This window comes from Schistocerca gregaria, chromosome 4 (assembly GCF_023897955.1).
Source record: "Schistocerca gregaria isolate iqSchGreg1 chromosome 4, iqSchGreg1.2, whole genome shotgun sequence".
Lineage (NCBI taxonomy): Eukaryota > Metazoa > Arthropoda > Insecta > Orthoptera > Acrididae > Schistocerca > Schistocerca gregaria.
Genome location: NC_064923.1, coordinates 373,648,305 through 373,667,704, shown reverse-complemented (window position 1 = coordinate 373,667,704; position 19,400 = coordinate 373,648,305). Strand labels below are relative to the sequence as shown.

Here is a 19,400-nt window from a genome sequence, read left to right as displayed (position 1 = left end):
AACTAAATGTTGTTCACCATTACTGTATCTTGTCTGAAATCTAGTCAACAAATTAAAATAATACTGTAGAATGTCAAAATATTATAATTTTTTTTATAAAAGAAGGGAAGCTTTTTTATTATCTTGTTTATGGTTGAGTAACAGTTTAGAAAAAAGTAACCATTTTTAACAGACTTTCTTAAATATTAGCTCAGTACAGCCAATAAATCCACAAAACAGAACAGAAAATTTACATTCCTAGCTTTCAGAACTTTGTTTCTTCATCAGGGAGGAGAGAGGGGAAAAAAGGGAAGAAGGGAAAGTGGATTCAGTTACTCACAACCCAGGTTATGAAGCAACAGGGAAAAGTAGCAAGGATGGAGGCACAGTTGTCAGAAGGAAGCCAAAGATATTCTACTGTTAAGTACGGTGCCAGCTTCAAACCAAAGAGGATGCATACAGAAGTAAAGAGGTATATAGTATAAAGATAAACACAACTATGTAGAATGAAAAGATGCGTGAATGGCTAAAGAGGAGAGGGGAAAAAGGAGAAGACTGAAGAGTAAATGGGAGTGAGGTTGGTTAACGTAGGTTCGGTCCAGGGGGATGGCGGGATGAAAGAATGTGTTGGAGTGTAAGTTCCCATCTCCGCAGTTCTGGGGGACTGGTGTTGCGTGGGAAAAGCCAAATGGCACATTTGTTGCAGCGGGTTCCTAGGTCCCTAGAATTAAGCTGGACGGCATGCTCTGCTACTGGGTATTGGACATCTCCTAGGTGGACAGTTCGTCTGTGCCCGTTCATGCGCTCAGCCAGTTTAGTTGTTGTCATACCGATGTAAAAGGCTGTGCAGTGCAGGCATGTCAGCTGATAAATGACATGTTGTTTCACATGTGGCGCTGCCTTGAATTGCGGGACTGGAGTAGGTGGTTGTGGGGGGATGCATTGGGCAGGTTTTGCAGCGGGGTTGGTTACAGGGGTAGGAACCGCTGGGTAGAAGAGGTGGTCTGGGAATATTGTAGGGTTTGACAACGATGTTACGGAGGTTAGGGGGGTGACAAAAGGCAACTCTGGGTGGTGTAGGGAGAATATTGTCAAGGGATGATCTCATTTCAGGGCTTGACTTGAGAAAGTCATATCCCTGGCGGAGTAATTTGTTGATGTATTCGAGGCCAGGATAATATTGGGTGACAAGGGGGATGCTTCTGTGTGGTCTGGGGGTAGGAACATTGTTGTTGGACACCAATAAATTGACCAGTGCTATCCTCCCCCGCAACTATCCTGCAGACCTTGTTCACAAACAGATCTCCCGAGCAATACATTCTCTCATAGAACAGCAAATGGTTCTCCCAAATGGGATCCATGATTTCGTCGCGGCATCAAATGCGGGGCGTTTCTCGTCGTTGTCTCTACCTACTTTTCCTCCTATGATGAGACGGCGGAAGACTGGTCTGATTACGAAAAATGTCTTCGACAGCACTTCTTGGCATTTCATGTCACGGATGAACAAACATGTAAGTCTCCATTCCTTTCATGGATTTCATCTCAAATGTATCAGTTGCTGTCGCAGTTGGCTCCTTTGGAAGATCCTGCATCTTTGTCCTTTGCTGAAGCTCACTTCTGTCTGTCTATTTTCAAAAGCAAACGCATGTGGTAGCCTCTCGTGTTGCCTTTCATCATTGTCAAAAACAACCAAATCAATCCTATTGCACTTGGGCTGCTGAACTTCACGGCCTCAGTAGAATGTGTCAATTTGTTACTGAAGTTCACAAAGAATCCTATGCCGATGCCATGGTATGGGATGCTATTATCCGATCGGCACCCAACAAAGTAGTTAGGCAACGTGCCCTTCAGTTGCCAAATCCTACTCTAGATGAAGTCCTATCCATCGCTCAATCTTTTGAAATTTCTTGCGGCACTGGAGCGCAAATAGAGGCATGGGGCGATGTCAGGGAAATACAACCTCTGTGCGATGTTGACGAAGCATGTGGCGTGTCCCCGCCGGCCGACGTCGCCGCAGTACGCTCCAAAGTGCAGCCTCAGCCTAACTGTAAACAAACCTCTAAGAAACTGCAGCAAAACCCATGGCAACTTCTTCATGATCACGGTGTTTTACAAAACATTCATGAGAAGATTGTCTACAAAGTTAGGCCGTGTGTCACAAATGCAAAAAAAGAAGGGTCATGTGTCATCCATTTGCAAATCCAACCGCATACATGTTGTTCATGAACATGACGCTGATTCTGATTCTGTGTTGTCTGTCAATTGTACTTCTTCCCTTTCAGCGAAGTTATTCCTCATTGTCCAAATACTTGGTCGAGATGTTCACATGCAGGTGGATACTGGTTCTGCTGCCACTATCATCAATTCTCAAACGTATCTTCAGTTGGGTTCTACAATCCTCTTGCCTGTCACTAGGCAATTACGGACTTAACAATAAACAAAAGATTTCTCTCTTGGGTCAATTTGATGCTAAGGTATCTTACAAATCTGTCATTCGCACTGTTCCACATATTTGTGGTCAACCATAGTAACGTGGAGAATCTTTTTGGTTTCGATGCCTTTCCTGTTTTGGTTCTCCATAGATGACTCTGTCAATATCATTTCTGATGCTATTCCTTATGCTCAATTGGATTCCTTGTTGACGACATTTTCGTCCCTTTTTTTTCCTCGGTTAGGCCGTGCAAACGACTTTGAAGCTCATATCATGCTCAAACCCACTGCTCGGCCTAAGATTTTTAGGGCTCAGCCATTCCTGTGGCTCTTTGTGATCAGGTCAAACAGGAGCTGGATCGTCTCACTGCTTCAAGGGTCTTGTTCCTGTCACTTCCAGTGAGTGGTCCTTTCCTGTCGTTGTCGTTGCTAAGCCAAATGGTGATATTCGTCTCTGTGGCGATTTCCAAGCCACTGTAAATGCTCAATGCCTTATCGACACTTACCCTATGCCTCGACCTGAAGAATTGTTCACTAAACTTGCTGGAGGCCAGTATTTTTCTAAACTTGACCTTTCAGAAGCTTATCATCAACTTCCTCTCCACACTGCTTCCCGGCAGTTTCTGGTCCTTAACACACCTTTCAGCCTCTATCAATATCAACGAATGCCATTCGGGGTTGCCAGCGCCCCTGCTCACTTTCAGCGATTCTTGGAACAATTATTGCTCACTGTCCCTGGGTGTATAAATTACCAGGACGACATTGTTGTCACTGGCTCCACCACTGATGAACATCGTCAAAATCTCCACACACTTTTTCATGTCTTACAGACTGCAGGTCTTAAGTGTAATAAAAAAAAACCTCACAAATAAAATGTAAAACTAAGTCAGCCATGGAGGCATTGTCACCCAACACTGTAGGTAGGGTGCTGGGAAGGTTAAAAGTCTGCCGCAGAGCGGCTAAAATTGGGCAGTACAACAAGAGGTGGATGACAGTCAGACGAGAGCCACAGTGACACCGAGGTAGGTGCTCGTGACAGAGTAGGTGACCATGTGTTAGCCAAGTACGGTCAATGCAGAGCCGGCAAAGGACAACAGAATCATCACAAGTGGCTCACATGGATGACTGCTACAAATTTGTTGTCTCCTTGATAACATGGAGTTTGTTTGGGGTACTGAGGGTATGCCATTCAGTATCCCAAATCGCAAAAACTTTGGGGCAGAAGACCAATAGGAGAACAGTCTCTGGCAGACTGATCTCCAGAGTTGGCTTACCAGTAGCCTGTTTGCCCAGGCTATCAGCAAGTTTATTGCCGGAAATCACAACATGTCCTGGGGTCCAAATGAAGGTCACTGAACGTCCACTGTTCCCAAGAGCATAAAGAGACTCCTGAATGGTCATTACCAAAGAATGCTGAGGGAAGCTTTGGTCAAGAGCTTGTAGGCTGCTTAAGGAGTCACAACAGATGATGAAAGACTCATTGGCATAGGAGCGGATATGTTCAAGAGCTTGACAGATGGCTATCAACTCTGCAGTGAAAACACTGCAGCCATCTGGTAAGAAATGCACTTCAGTATTGCCAGTTTGAGCATAAGTGAAGCCAACAAGACCGTCAACCATTGATCCATCTATGTAGACTATTTCTGAGCCCTCAAACTAACTGAAAAGAGAGAGACATTGCTGGTACAGGGGCTCAGGTGGAATGGATCCTTTTGGGCCTTGTGATAGGTCCATCCAAAGGCATGACCGAAGTATGGACCATTGGGCTGTACATATGTGGACCCACAGGAAAGGTGGTAGAGGGGAAGCATCGAGTTAATTAAGAAGTGGCCAGACATGGACGGAAAGGAGATTCCCAGTTCTAGGCCACCATTGCAGGTGAATGTGTGAAATATTTGTAACAGGGAAGAATATGAATTTTGTAGCTCATCATTTCACTTGCTGTTGTTTTATGTTCCTGCTCAGTAGGCACTAGTAAATCGCCACATGTTCTGAAATAAACAGCAAAGTATTTGTGACAAGGAAGAATATGACTTTTATTGCTGCCTATTTCACTCACATAAATGTAAGCTGTTCTCTTAGGTTTCTTCCTAACTACACACCTGGGAATGACCACACATTCAGAAATAAACAGCAAAATATTTATTTCATTCTTCGTTCTCCAACCAAACAAACGTTCAACAACATCAATTATTGCAGAACATATTGTATTATGGTCATAATGAACATGATAACAATGCTAAAAAAATAAATAAATAAAAAATAAATTGGCATGCATCAAGTTGTAGCCTCTAACCTCTAACTCAGCTAACTATGAGGTTATCCGTTACGCTGCAGCTTACTCCTCTGAACTGTGTATTGTGCATTAGCTATCATAAAATCTCTTGAAGCCTTACACTGTTAAAGCTTTATTAATTGACATTTGATGATAGTGTGACATATTTGTGATATGGTATTTTCAATGCACCACTGTTTCGAAATGGCATACCGTGCCATATGTCACACACTATGAAGGAAATGAATAATCAAAATACGCACTTCACACAGGGGTCATCCACATGGCTCGCAGAAGTCGATAGTCAAAAGCTCACTGGTGGGATAACTACTACAAAAAGTTCTGTGAAGCCACATCAACACTGCCACTGAAAAGATTTTTCCTACAGTATTTCGCATCTGTTTATGACTTTGTTTCTTGTCTCTCTCTTTCTGTCCACAGTGGCAGCAAACATTTCTCATTGTATTCGCATTGTTTGCAATGCTATTTGTTGTATTATTTCCATATTTTCTGCCAAGTCATGTCTAGAGACAAGGAAACTGTAATATGTACTGCTGCATTATTAATACTTAAAGGTTCATGCAAACCAAATGAAAGACATCATTGTCGTTCTTTCTTTTTTTATTTATATATCGTGACTTGTGACCTTGAAGCCATAAGCATCTGTCATTGTTTTGTAGTTTTACAGAATAAGGTTGCGTTTATCAAGGAATTTCGTAACTGGTTTAAAAACTATGATATTATTTTGATGGAGAGTTTGTTCATGATGGTTGATAAAATCGGATTGGTTATATGAAATCAATTTGTTGGTTTGCATGCAGTCTTCTTTGGTGACCAAAAGCATAATACAGAACAACTGATGCAAAAAAAACTTGTCGACAGGAGTTTCATTCCAGAGCCTTGAGTATTTCACATTTTGAAACAAGCTACGACAAATGATCTATCTTCTCCACAGTCTTTCTCGGCATTCTACCAAATGCAGCAGCAGTTTCTGCAGTGTCTTGTCTGAGTGCTGTTCTAGTACTGCTTGCTTCATATATTCCAGCAGCACCCTTCAGTCTGGTATAACAATAACAAATCGACAGCCTACAATCTTGCCCACTGCAATCCACCCCCTGAAAAACTTAACACAATGTGAGAAAATAAAATATATAACAACTCTGTACAACAGACAACACAATATGACATATAAACATACACTTGCACAGTGCAGAGGTGATGTGGTAGCTGTCCTGAAACACTGTTTCCTTTTATCTGCACAGACATTGCTATGTATAGATGTTTTCATGTTTTGAAAGCTGTTTCCAAATGGTGTCCCCGTCAACTAGCCAGAAACATGTTTCAAGTTTAGTGTGTACACGGCATGAAGTCTACTCAACCCAAATAAACTGCCACTGACTACGGAAGGAACACACACACCCCCATATGATTGATTACAACACCTTTCACCTAACTTCATAGTTTTCAATTTAATTCACTAACTTCATAAATTTTTGCTATTTTCTGGTGAACACAAAGGAAATATGACTCAAAAACATGTGTTCTGAGGTAGAATTTGTGGTTGTAGCATGTCGCAAAATAGCTTGATTAACTTTACCCAGACACCAATTTCAGTTTTTTGACGAGTTTCATTTGTTCTTACACGTCTGTGATATTTTAAGAACTGAAGTTCATTACCACAAACTATTGTATAAACTTTGTATTTTACATTTAATTTGCTTCACTTATACAGATTTTATACAACATATTGGTGAAGATTGAAATTTTTAATCATATATGACAATTACATATGTTTTACTTGTAGTTTGGGGGTTTTAACTTTTTCCACGATTCTGCATTTTCCCCAATTTTGTGGTTTCTATGTATGGACCACATGAAAATGAAAAATAGGGTTTTCACTGCATTAAGTCCTCTTTGATAATGTGCAATATAATTTTAACCAGAGTAATAATATTTTTAAGACTGATGCAGATACTGCAGATTATATGTCTTTCTGATCATCAGGAAAATTTGCAGCATGTTTTAGAAACATTAAAGTGATACTGCATGTAATTAGCTAACTAAATTGGAGATGAAAGATACTGTGACATATATTATGAATCACTTATTCAGTGCCCTTGCACAAGTTACATAAATGAATTTCTTATTCTGAGGTACAGAATACTAAAAGTCAATATTTTTGCTGTTTGTTTTAGTTTTGACTTACTTCTTCTTCTAAAAGTGTGTGCAATTCTTTACAGCAATCCTCCAGTCTCCGCTTGTCAGCACTATCAACAACCCAAATTAGGCCATCCGTTGTTTCAAAATAGTTCCTCCAATAAGAACGCAGGGATTTTTGGCCACCTACATCCCACACATTTAACTTGTACCTGTAATAAACAAAGATATAAAACAATACCATGAATGGGAAAGTCTATTGCAAATAGTAGAGCAGAAGTCTTGTAATGCTGCTGGGCTCGGGATGAAAGGAAGATAAGGGTTTAACATCCATCACTAGGGATGGAACACAAGCTTGGAAAGGGGAAGGAAGGTGAAAGAAATCAGCCACAACCTTTCAAAGAAACTATTCTGGCAGTCCCTTTAAACGATTTAGGGACTCCACAGCTAGGTTTGGGATACCTTCAGTTACAAAGATGACATATCTAATTTATTTGGTAGTATTCTTAAAATAACCATTCTTAATACTGACACTGAAACCATAGTTTCTGAAGAGAGATTATGCATCATTTGGTAAAACTGATTTATGAGTACATAAATAAATACAAAGCTCAGTCATTATACACAAATTTTGGACAGAATACAGCTAACAGTTCATCATATGGTTCAGGTTTGGAGTGACTGATAGGCACGTAAAAAAACCTGAAAATGTACTTTGGTAGTTCTTCAGGAGTAATGGATAAATTACACACACACACACACACACACACACACACAGGGTCCCCAGACAAGGGGATTTAGGTGCTGCATGGAAGGATGGCTGGAGGCTAGAAGGTATTACTGACATTGCAACAGAATTTTCTCAGAGAGGAGAAGGAAAAGAGAGAGAGAGAGAGAGAGAGAGAGAGAGAGAGAGAGAGAGAGAGAGACGGGAGGGGGGGGGGGGGGGGAGGAACTACCATCATAATACCAGATGTCCATGGAGAAAATATCAACTCTGGAAAGGCAACAGAAACTCTTCATAGTCTTCTCCATTTTTTGAAGAGAGAATTAAAGACTCATGGCTGAAAATATTATTTTAAGAATAAGTATTGCACACATACTGGTAATTTCTCTATTTGCTTATTCTGTCATAATCAGTTTTGAGACTAAAACCTAAATATCAAATGCTAATCACTACCCCACCACCACCATTATCAACACACCCTAAATAATTGTAAAGCGCACACAAAATGTGGAAATCAAAGACCGTCTTACATCAGGTCGATTATTCATTAAGAGATTGAAACAATGTATAATGACATAAAAAATTATTAAGATTGTTCAAAGCACCAAAATTTCACTGTAATGAGGGAGTGGAATTTCACTCTTGGAATAGGGAAAGAAGGAATGTGGACTGTGATAAAGGAACAAACAGAGAAGTCGCTTGGTAGACTTTACAAAGAGAACAATCTAATCATTGCTAAATCTTGAAATCCCTAGGGACATTTTGATGCATCATACATCCAGTGAGGTTGCTAGCCATGTTGCAGAAGGATACGTCCATCATCACCAGGACACATGAGACAACACCCAATGCAGATTTAAGGGATGCCAAGGACCACAACAGCCTTTCTTGTCACAAACAGTCAATATTTCCAGCAAGTTCTCTGGTGTTCCTATTGATGAGGATCCCACACTATGTGAATTTCTCCTAGACTTTGATATGGATATTGTTGATACCTGCCATCGACTAGCACAGCCATTTGCTTGTCTGCCTAATGTGGTACTGTCTTCACTCACCATTCAATCGATAGTTGTGTTTCCAAAGAACAAATCAACAGCATATGGGTGCAATGAGAGTGTGATCGATACTCGAGTGCTCTCTGGTCAAACCTACAAACAATGTTGTCTTGCACTAACGCATGTGAGCTATTCAACAGACTTCCACAAAACTGTATTACTGAAGACATATCCAGCTCCAAAAGTTTTTCATTTTGTGTAATTTCAAAAGAGCCAGTAGCTATTATGTGCTGTAATTCATCCTGAAATAATTTGTAGTTAATAAATTCTAAGTTGTTGAAGAAGCAGACTTACAACACTGGCAACGTGGATTTTTGGAAAGGAAACCTACCCCATGCTGGAATAGGACATGTCCGGTCATTTTGTTAAATGTTTCACCCACAACACACAAGTAGGTTTTCAAACTTAGCAAACAATAGGTCAAGCTGTAGCACACCTTATACAGATGCAGACAGGTCCAGCACATTACAATCGCTTCTGGGTATCCCAGCTTTCTGGCCATTCAATGAAGCTGAAGAGAATTGGGAAGTGTATAAAAAGTGTTTAGCGCTTCATATCCATATAAATGGCAATAAGTGTCCTGAGTGACAGTAATTCCTTTGATTATATATAAGGGGCATTCAAAAAGAAACAAGGCAGAGGAATAATTACAGAAACCAGCACCCGTATGTTAGAAGTATTGACCCTGGCTGTTGAGACACTTGTCCCACTGTGACACAAGGTGGTTAATGTTCGTATCATAAAATTCCCGGGGCTGCGATGTGAACCAGTTCTGCACGTACAGGTGGATGTCGTCATTGACATGAGTGCAGGAAAGGTTATGCTGATGTCTTTCTTTGACCAAGATGACTCCCATCTGATTCACTTCCTGCAGCACGGGACAAAAGTGAATGCCCAGCATTACTCACAAACCTTGACCACCCTTCGTCAAGCAATCAAATCAAAACGACCAGGAATCTCACCCATGGGGTCATTCCACTCCACAACAATGCAAAGCCTCATATGCCCAATACAGTCACGGCACTCCTGCAGAAATTCAAATGGGAGTTTCTTGGCCATCCTCCATACAGTCTGGACCTCTCTCCCTGTGATTGAGAGTTTTATGAGACAGCCATTCACAGCTTCAACTTTTCTAGTCCTTTCTTCCTCAGTTGTGTGTAATATTATGGTATATTGATAATTTTTACTTATGGGCTGTCTGACAGTAACTGAATAAAACACAATTTTAGTGCCATACACATTTTGTCTTTATTTTCTGCAAGGCATCATCAGTGGCAGGTTGCGTGGGCAATTTCTTAAAACTGGCAGTCGGAAACAGAAACCAAAACATTTCATTGAAACAAGCGTTCAGATTATAGTGCTGTGGAATGTGGAGAAAAAACCACAAATTGGCATTCCAAAGATGAAGAACACCGCCAAAAACGCAACAGGAGCGTGATATGTAAGAAATTGTCCACACAACCTGCCACTGATGATGCCTTGCAGAAAATAAAGGCAAAATGCGTATGACACTAAAATTGTGTTTTATTCAGTTGCTGTCAGACGGTCCGTAAGTAAAAATTATCAATATCCGTAATAGCCATTCACAGTTTTTTGTCACAGAGGGACAAGTGTCTCAACAGCCAGGGTTAATACTTCTAACATATAGGTACTGGTTTCTGTAATTATGCCTCCGGCTCATTTCTTTTTTGAACATCCCTTATACGTAAGGAAACATTTTGGTATAAAACTGAATGAGGTGGCCAATCTTATAGTTCCTTCAACATCGTAAGGCAGTTACACATCATGGATCATACTGAGTAGAAAATGCTGGTTGACATGTTCTTATGAACTACCATATGCAGAATCATTAATATATGACTTGGTGATTAAATTTTCATTGGACAGTTAAGTGTGTGCTCGCATGTTACAGTACTCAGAATCGTTTATAGCTATAGTTCTGCATATTGCTAGAGCTTTCAAGATTTCACAAGCATCTCACGCTTATATTTCCACGGACTGTGAGATATCAGGACTGTCACATCAATAGGCAAAATGTGAACAACCTTGTTCATTTGTTGATGAAATTCAAAAATGTTTTGCCGTCTTGGCAATAGCGGAGTAGCTCCTACTTGACTGCACACAAATCAAACCAAGAGTCATAACATTTATTCCACCTGGCCACTGTGACATTTTCACAGATTGACCAGTTTTCATGGTCATTTTTCTATTCATGCTACGCATAGTTGGCCACATTACCACATTATGATGATGTCTGCCACAAGCATTTTCGCCTGGGTCTTAAAGCAGATATTTGTGCCATCAGCAGTCGAGTGCACCAATGCAAATAAATTGCATTGTGGAGTCAAGGGTAGCACCACGCTGTCTTACACTGTAAGCAACAGTTTGTGGCATTCCCATTCTATTCCTTTTTTAATGCAGAGGTCTCAGTTTTGATTATTAATTAGCCACTACATCTCCCACTGGGTCTCCACCCTTAAAATCAGTAGCAGCTAAGTTGCAGAATTACGCTCATTATAAAATCCTCTTACTAGGCCAGGTAACTCTGGAATTAATATATAACCATGTAAACAGGACCTATCCTTTTTTTGTAGTAGCAGTGGAAAATATTTTTGGTCATGACACTCGTGTAGCCTTTGGGTTTTCTATCAAACACTGAAAAGCAATTCAGAATACTGTTCCATGTGCAGAAGAGAATTCTTTGTTTCTCTAACATGCGTCCCAATTTTCCCTAGGCCTGGGAATGGCTTCTGGTCTCCCCCACCCCCCACCCCATCCATCTTACATCAAAACAGTCAGCAGCTTCGAAATTTTTGAAAGCCCACCCAACTAGAACTGGATCTCTTAGGAAAGTTAAAAGTGCTGTCCCCAATTCCTTATAGCAGAGACATGTCAGTCAGCTTCAGTCATTGTATTATGTCATTGTGAGGACTTCAAAAATACTTAGGCAATTGTGGACTCATGCCCCCTTCTACATCCTAATTAATTATTTCCAAAACTGGTAGGGGTTGTATTTCTCTAAGATCATCCTTTCAGAAGCTTATTTTCAACTTCCCATGGATGAGGATTCCAAATCCATTCTACTTTTAAATACTCCTTGCAGCCTCTATGAAAATAATGGTAACTTTTTGGCATTCATTACGTACCAGAAGCTTTTGCAAATTTTTAGAGAAAACTATTACCAATATTCCACACAGTGTCAGTTATCTGGATGAAGTATTGGTCACAGGATCGATTCAGGAGGAACATACTATGTGAAGCCTCCAATGAGTATTTTCCATCCTTTTGCAAGCCAGGTTAAAGTGCAATATGTCAAAATTCCCCTTCTCTCAGCTTTCCATTATGTATATAGCATTAAACTGTCAAGAAATGTGGCAGTCATTTGCTAATACTCCTATACCAAAGAACATAAAGGACCTGAAGAAATTTATGGGCAAGGTTACATTTCAAATGTCAACATTACAACAGTAAAGTGTCAAAGCATTAGTAACAAATTTTCTGAATTTACTGTCTTCCAGGAAAGCTGTTGCTTTCAAATTACACTCATAACTGAGAGTTGAATGAAACTTGAAGTAAAAAGGTCCAAAATGCAGTACAGAATGTACATCAAAACGAAAGGTTACATGTAATAGGAGGAAGGCATTTCATAGGAGGAGGGAATTTCATTGAAACTGACAAAAGACTATGTCTATCAAACAATGGCAGCCGATCAGAGGCAGCAAGGGTTGCCAGGGCCTCCACACTTTTCTGTTTGCAGTAGTAGTAGTAGCAGTAGCAGTAGTAATTCTTTTTTATAATAAACCTTTATGTACTTTTGTCAGCAAGCTGAAAAGACATTAGCTTGTGTTATTTCTTCTAAACCACCGGCACTTGGGAACATGTCCATGTATGTACGCTTAACCCTAATCTAAAGCAGACAGAGGCTTGATGCATTTGGCGACGAGGTTAGACACATGTCAGGCCAGCTGTAGCACACACTTGCCATGGTAACTGTTACGTCACTACTAGAAAGAGAAGAAGGTGGTGGGGGGTACAAGCAGTCCTTGCTTGACATGCATGCCATGGGAAGCCAGTTGCCGTCGTATCGCCTCTCTGGGTTTCTCTTACATTCTTCGTTACTTCAACATCAATGCTGAATTAAAACAGAGAAGAGCTGGTTATAACCCAGGATGCTACAACACTGGTTTGGAAAAACCTGTGTCACATTATCAAAAATGATTGGAAAAAACGTGGCAACTACATATAAAAGTAAAAGAGAAATTGTACAGTGCCAATAAAAATATTTCAATGTGATAAATTGTATGTAATGTTTTTCATGAAACTAGGAAAATTTAATTATTGGGCATCCTTTGTATATCAAGGTATAACACTGTAAAGTGACATGAAATGGAACAAGCACATAAGGTAAGTAATAGGGAATGTAAAAGGTTTACTTGGATTTATTGGGTGAATTCTAGGAAAGTGTAGCTAATCTATAAAGGAAACCACTTACAGAACACTTTGAGTGTACAGAATACTCTGAGTACTGTTGAAGTGTTTGGGATCCCCAGTTCAGAGGTGTGCTGCTAGATTTGTTACTAGAAGATTTGAGGAATAGCTGAATATTACAGAAATGCTCCATGAACTCAGATGGAAGACACTGCAGGGAAAATGACATTCTTGTCAAGAAACAATATTGAGAAAGTTTAGAGAACTGGCATTTGGGACTAACAACAAAATGATTCTACTTCCACCAACGTACATCTCGCATAATGACCATGAACACAAAAAAGAGAAATTAGGGCTTGTATGGACTCATATAGACTGTTGTTTTTCCTTTGCACCATTTGAGAGTAGCATTGGAGAAGAAATGGCCTGCAGTGGCACAAGGTTCCATCCACCATACACCGTAAGGTGGCTTGCACAGTACATACATAAATCCAGACATTATACCCCAATTTATCCCCCAAATTGCAACGGCAGCCTGACTGTTGAATCAATTGCAGAGAAAATGGGTCCCTTTTCAATGGTCTGTGGACAGTCACCAAGAACTTCTTAAGTTGAAGCAAGGTCTTCAAACTGCTTCTTACCTGCCTATATCAATCTCATTTATCTGTCACACTGGCCATGGACCGAAAAAAAGAAGGAAATAAATATAAAGTGAAGATCCATCATTTTAATTTTCAGTTCCTTCTATTGGCTGTGTTTGCAGTTAAAATTGTGGGATGTGAGCTACATCAGTTATGCAAAACACCACTTTTCTCAGCATCCAAACATGTTTCAGCACCACTGTGCCATCATCAGTGGGTTTTCGGTATTATTTATTCTGCAATGTGAACATTTTTGTTAAATAATTATAAAATTATGTTCATTTTTAGTTCAAACAACAGATCGTTCCATTTGTAAATACCTTTACATTTGGTGTGCATGCATTTTCTGGATCACTTGACTGTTAATTACTACACATAGCTTGTCATCTGCAACCAAACAATATTGATGAGAAAGTTTTTTGCTGGGAGTTAACCTATCTTCTAGTATGTAATTTAGTTTTTTGCGATGTTTTTGTGCCTATATTCATATTTACTTGTGTTTTCATGTGGCAAGCACTTCCGTTCTCCATATCATGCTGAGGTGTTGTGATGCACACATAACTATAAGAAGTATTTTCCACAAATATAGTAAAACACTTTTCACTTCACCAGAACACAGTGTGATTGTGGTTTTTTCCAGCCCAGTCAGTGTTCATTTGTTCACCAGAGAGTTCGGCCCCAAATTTGAATTTTGATTGCATTTTTGTGTGTGTGTGTTTTCTGTGCACTTCTTAGCTGTGTATGTTGTCTTTTATATGGTATTCGTTTGGGTGTAATTTGTGTGTCTTTGCAGATTTTAGTGTATCTATTTTTGGTGGTTGTGTGTGTGTGTGGGGGGGGGGGGGGGGACTTTATCTGCTTGTGCTGTTTTTATTTGTAAAGTTCCTTTAATGTGTTAAATAGTGTGCCCTTGCAGAGTGTAGTGTATTCGTTTAAGATCTGTTTTCCTTCTGCTATTGCCTTCTGTATATGGAAGTTATCCTCAATAGTCAGTTTGCTGTATAGGCTGTGGCTGGGTTTTAGTATTCTTAAGTCTGTTTCTGTTGTGGTTGGGTGGTTATTGTTGGCTACAAGGTGGTCAGCAAATGTGCTATGGTAGCTGTTGCTTTTTAAAGCTCTGAGATGTTCTGAATATCTTGTTTTGAATCTGTGGCAACGATACCTTGGTGTTGTAATTTCTGTTTTAAAACAGAAATGACAACACCAAGGTATCGTTGCCACAAAATCTGATAAAGGCAACACTATTGTGCTTTTGAACAAATCTTGTTTTGAAGTTTCTGCATGTTTGTCCTATGTACACTGACTGGCAAGTGTTGCATGTGAGTGAAGATTTTGTGGCTGAAGCAAGAAATTAGGGAATTATATGCTAAAAAGCAGTCGCTCAACACTGAACTTTACCAAACTCATTTAGATTTGGCAAACAAATTTACAATACCAGCTCACTTTGAGGAAATAACAGAGAGAGAAAAGGCATATATTCAGAAAGTAATGCAATGAAAACGAGAGAAACAAAACAGAAAACTTAACAGAATAATCAACAGCACAAACACACCCACTAAAAACAATCTCAACCAACAATACAAGTTCCATGACGGAATCGTTAACCTAACTGACATAAATCTTAGCAAACAAGAAAAGAGCCTACTAGAAAAAGGGCCAGAACACAAACATATCACACAAAACAATAGAAAACCTCATAACATAATCAGAACACATTATACAGGAACAAGAAAGACTGAGCACACCAAACTTTAACGTAAACTCGACAAGAGAATTAGTAGCTGCAGAAATAACACAGATAATCAGAACACGCAAATCCACAATTATTTCTGAGGAAATCACAGCCAGCAAACTTAAACAAAAATTAAAACAGAACAATGCCATAGTAACAAGAGCAGACAAAGGAAATATTATTGTAATTATGGATGAATAATAATAGATAGAGAAAACTTATTAGTGAGCCAACAGCAAGATAGTACAAAAACATTCAACAGACACTGAAAAACATCAATAATACATTCCCAAAAAGCCAGGTAAAGAGGGCGACAGAGAAAAATCCAAAAGCACCCACCCTAAATGTACTACCGAAGGTTCACAAGGGTAATATCCCATTAAGACCTGTCATTAACTTCCGAAACGCTCCATCCTACCACCTAGCCCACCAAACACACACACTACTGAAAAAAATGTACATGCTTGGTAACAACAGAAATCTGGAAAACTCAAAGGAATTAATAGACAGTATAAAGAAAATACACATACTGGACACAGCAACCCTCATATCATTCGACATCAGATCAATGTACACTTGCATTCCAATAAATGAAACAATCAACATCATCACACAAAGATTAAAACAACAAGAAAACATACCAGATACACACATCAATGAAATAACAACCATACTCAAGACCATAACATCACAAAATTATTTTGTATTCAACAAAGAATTTTATTCTCAACATGAAGGACTGCCAATGGGATCACCAATCAGTGGTCTCCTAGCTAACATATTCATGAACAACCTGGAGAATGTGATCTTCAGACACATAATAAAACCAAAGAACTAAAAAGTTTTATACTGGTACCATTATGTCGATGACATGATATGCCTGATTGATGAACCACATACACACATATAACAGCTACACAATGAAATAAACAACTTACACCCAAAAATTAACTTCCCATTAGAAACAGAAACTAACAATAAAGTACATTTTCTAGATCTCACCATACAAAAAACAAACAACACACACAACTTCACAATATTCAGGAAACCAACAACCACAAGCACCACCATTCACAACCCATCAAACCACCCATTGACACATACGCATGCAAACTTCAGATTCATGCTCCACAGATTAAACAGAACACCCATGAACAAACAGAGCTACACACAAAAACTAAACACAATAAAACAAATAGCAGTAGAAAATGGTTATACTAACCATATGGTAGACAAGTTAAATCAAAAAATATGCAAACAGTACGAAAATGAACACACCAAACACACACACACACACACACACACACACACACACACACACACACACACACACACCAATCCACACCCAGCACAGAATAACATAAGACTCAAACAATGACCACACACAAGACACAACAGAGCAACAACACGCACACAAAATGAAATGGCACACACTCACCTACAATAACAAGATTGTTCACAGAATACGCAACACATTAAAGAAACAGGGACTCCAAATATAATACAGGACATAGAGTCTATCTCGTTGCATGGTCATGGATAGAGTTGTTTGTGAAGTAATTACCAATGTTATTTTTGATGTGTACAACTGACTGGTAAATGTATTCACATGGAGCAGTTAAAATCCCGTGTTCCGAACAGATCTGTACAATGAGCTTGACTTGTATTTTTGGTTATTATTCTTATGGCTCTTTTCTGGAGTTTGAAAACTGTGTTCATATTTTATGCATTTGTTCCCCAAAAAAGAATGCCGTGGCTAAGAACTGAGTGTGCATATGAATAATATGTAACTAAAAGACACTGCATGTTACACACTCAGTGTGTATAACGTGCTGATGAAATTCAGTTTGCAAGTGTGTTCACACCACTTCAACTGAGAATCAATATTCATTCCTAGAAATTTTGCATTTGTTACAGAGTCTATAGAATTGCCATCTACATTTAATTTAACATTGTCATTTTTCCTCTTCAAACTGAAAATCATGGCATTAGTTTTCATTATGTTCAATGTCACTTTATTAGTTATTGACCAATCATAAACTTCCTTGAGAATTTCATTTGCTTTCTCGGCAAGAAGTTCTCATGTTTTCTCAGTGACTATAATATTGCTGTTATCAGCAAAGAGGATTTTTTCACCATGAGTAACACTATTGGGAAAGTCACTGATGTATATCAGGAACAGTATTGGTCCTAATATTCACCTTGCGGAACCTCCTATATTAATGGATTTTGTATTTTGGTTGTAATAAGTGTTTTACTAAATGTTTAGATCTATTTGAAGTATGTGTTATCTCTACTCTTTGTACCCTATTGTTAGGTATGATCGAAACCAGTCATTAGCTACCCCTCTTATTCCTAATGCTTCTAATTTATTTGATAGACTCTTGTGGTCAACTGTATCAAACACCTTAGAAAGATCCAAAAATATGCCTGTGACGCACTCATCTTTATCAAGAGCATCAAGTACAACTTTTGTGAATTCTACTATGGCTGACTCCGTATTTTTGCCACTTCGGAAACCAAACTGTGATTCGCTTAAAAGATTGTATTTATTTAGGTAATTGCTTCTATTATTTTTGAGAATGCTGACAGTAGGGAAATGGGCCGATAATTTTCTATGTCTTCTGCTTTACCTTTCTTAAGCATAGGTACAACTCTTGCCTGTTTTAACTGCTCTGGAAATGTCCCTGATGTGAAGCATTCATTTATTATATTTGTTAAGGGGCTTTGTATAATTCCTATGCACTGTTTCAGTACACACACTGGTACTTCATCTAAGCCTACTGACTTTTTATTTTTTAGTTTTTGAATTGTTTTACTCACTTCATTCTCTGTGGTTGAAAGTAATATCTTTATATTTAGTGCAACATTATTTACAAGTGTTATGTTTCTTTGGGGTAATTTCTGCTGTAACTTCTCTGCAATACTTGAAAAATGGTCGTTTTCATAGTTTGCTAAGTGCTGTGGGTCATTTAATACTTTATCCCCCTCCCTTAGCAACATATTACTCTGCGTTTGTTTGCCTCACTACATTTTCTTTTTTATAACATCCCAGACTGCTTTGCTTTTATTCTCTGCATTATATATTATTTTGTAATTAAATGACTTTTTTTGCAGCAATCAGCACCTTCCTATAGATCTTTTTGTGTCTATGATAGAAATTTAAGAGTTCTGGATCATTGTGAATCTTTTCCATGGAATTGATGTGTTTAAGTGTTTGGGAGGACTTCTTAATACCTGCTGTTATCCATCTGTTTTTGTGAGATGTTGATACAGACATGCACACTTTTGGAAATTCTTTTCAAAGTTCAAGTTAAACAATGTGGAGAACTTAAGAGAATTTCATATTCACATTGGTTTCCTTACACACTTCATCCCACCTTTGTTTTTCTACTTGTTTTGAAAAATCTTTTATTTTGATTTCTGATAGATGTCGTTTGTAGACTTGCAATTTAGGGAATGATTCGATGCCTCACTTTACTGCTTTTATTTGACAGAGATGGTGCGATATTTCAAAATCTTTTACAGCTACATCACATTTTTCCCTGTGCATATTTGTGGCCATATGGTCAATTACTGATGAAGTCGTCTTAGTAACCCCTTGATGCACTATTGACCAATAGGGACATACCAAAACCTTGAAGGATGTTTATGAAGGTGCTGCTGGATTCATTTATGATGTTACTGCTGATGTTAATGTCCCCACACAGAATTACGTTGACCTTTGTACTTGAGACTTTATCTAGAATTTCTCTTAACTTTTTTCAAAAAGTGTCCACACTACCACTGGGAGATCCATACACACACAAAATGATTAATTTCTTGGTGATATCAAGCCCTGTTAATTCAATAGCTGATATTTCAAAGTGTTTATCTTCACTTACAGTACCGAGGTCATGTCTTGATTTGAACTGTGTTCCTTTTCTGATATAAATGCATGATCCTTCACCCCTGAAGTAGTTCTGCAGTAAGAGTT

General features: G+C 38.8%; 1 protein-coding gene across 1 annotated transcript in view; it reads right to left on the bottom strand.

Moving 5' to 3' along the window:
- LOC126266791 (ADP-ribosylation factor-like protein 2) overlaps window positions 1-19,400 on the bottom strand; it is an 86,200-nt gene that overhangs the window by 50,803 nt on the left and 15,997 nt on the right. The window contains exon 3 of the mRNA XM_049971334.1: window positions 6,891-7,053. Within this exon, the coding sequence (XP_049827291.1) occupies window positions 6,891-7,053 (163 nt within the window). The remainder of the gene's footprint in view (window positions 1-6,890; window positions 7,054-19,400) is intronic.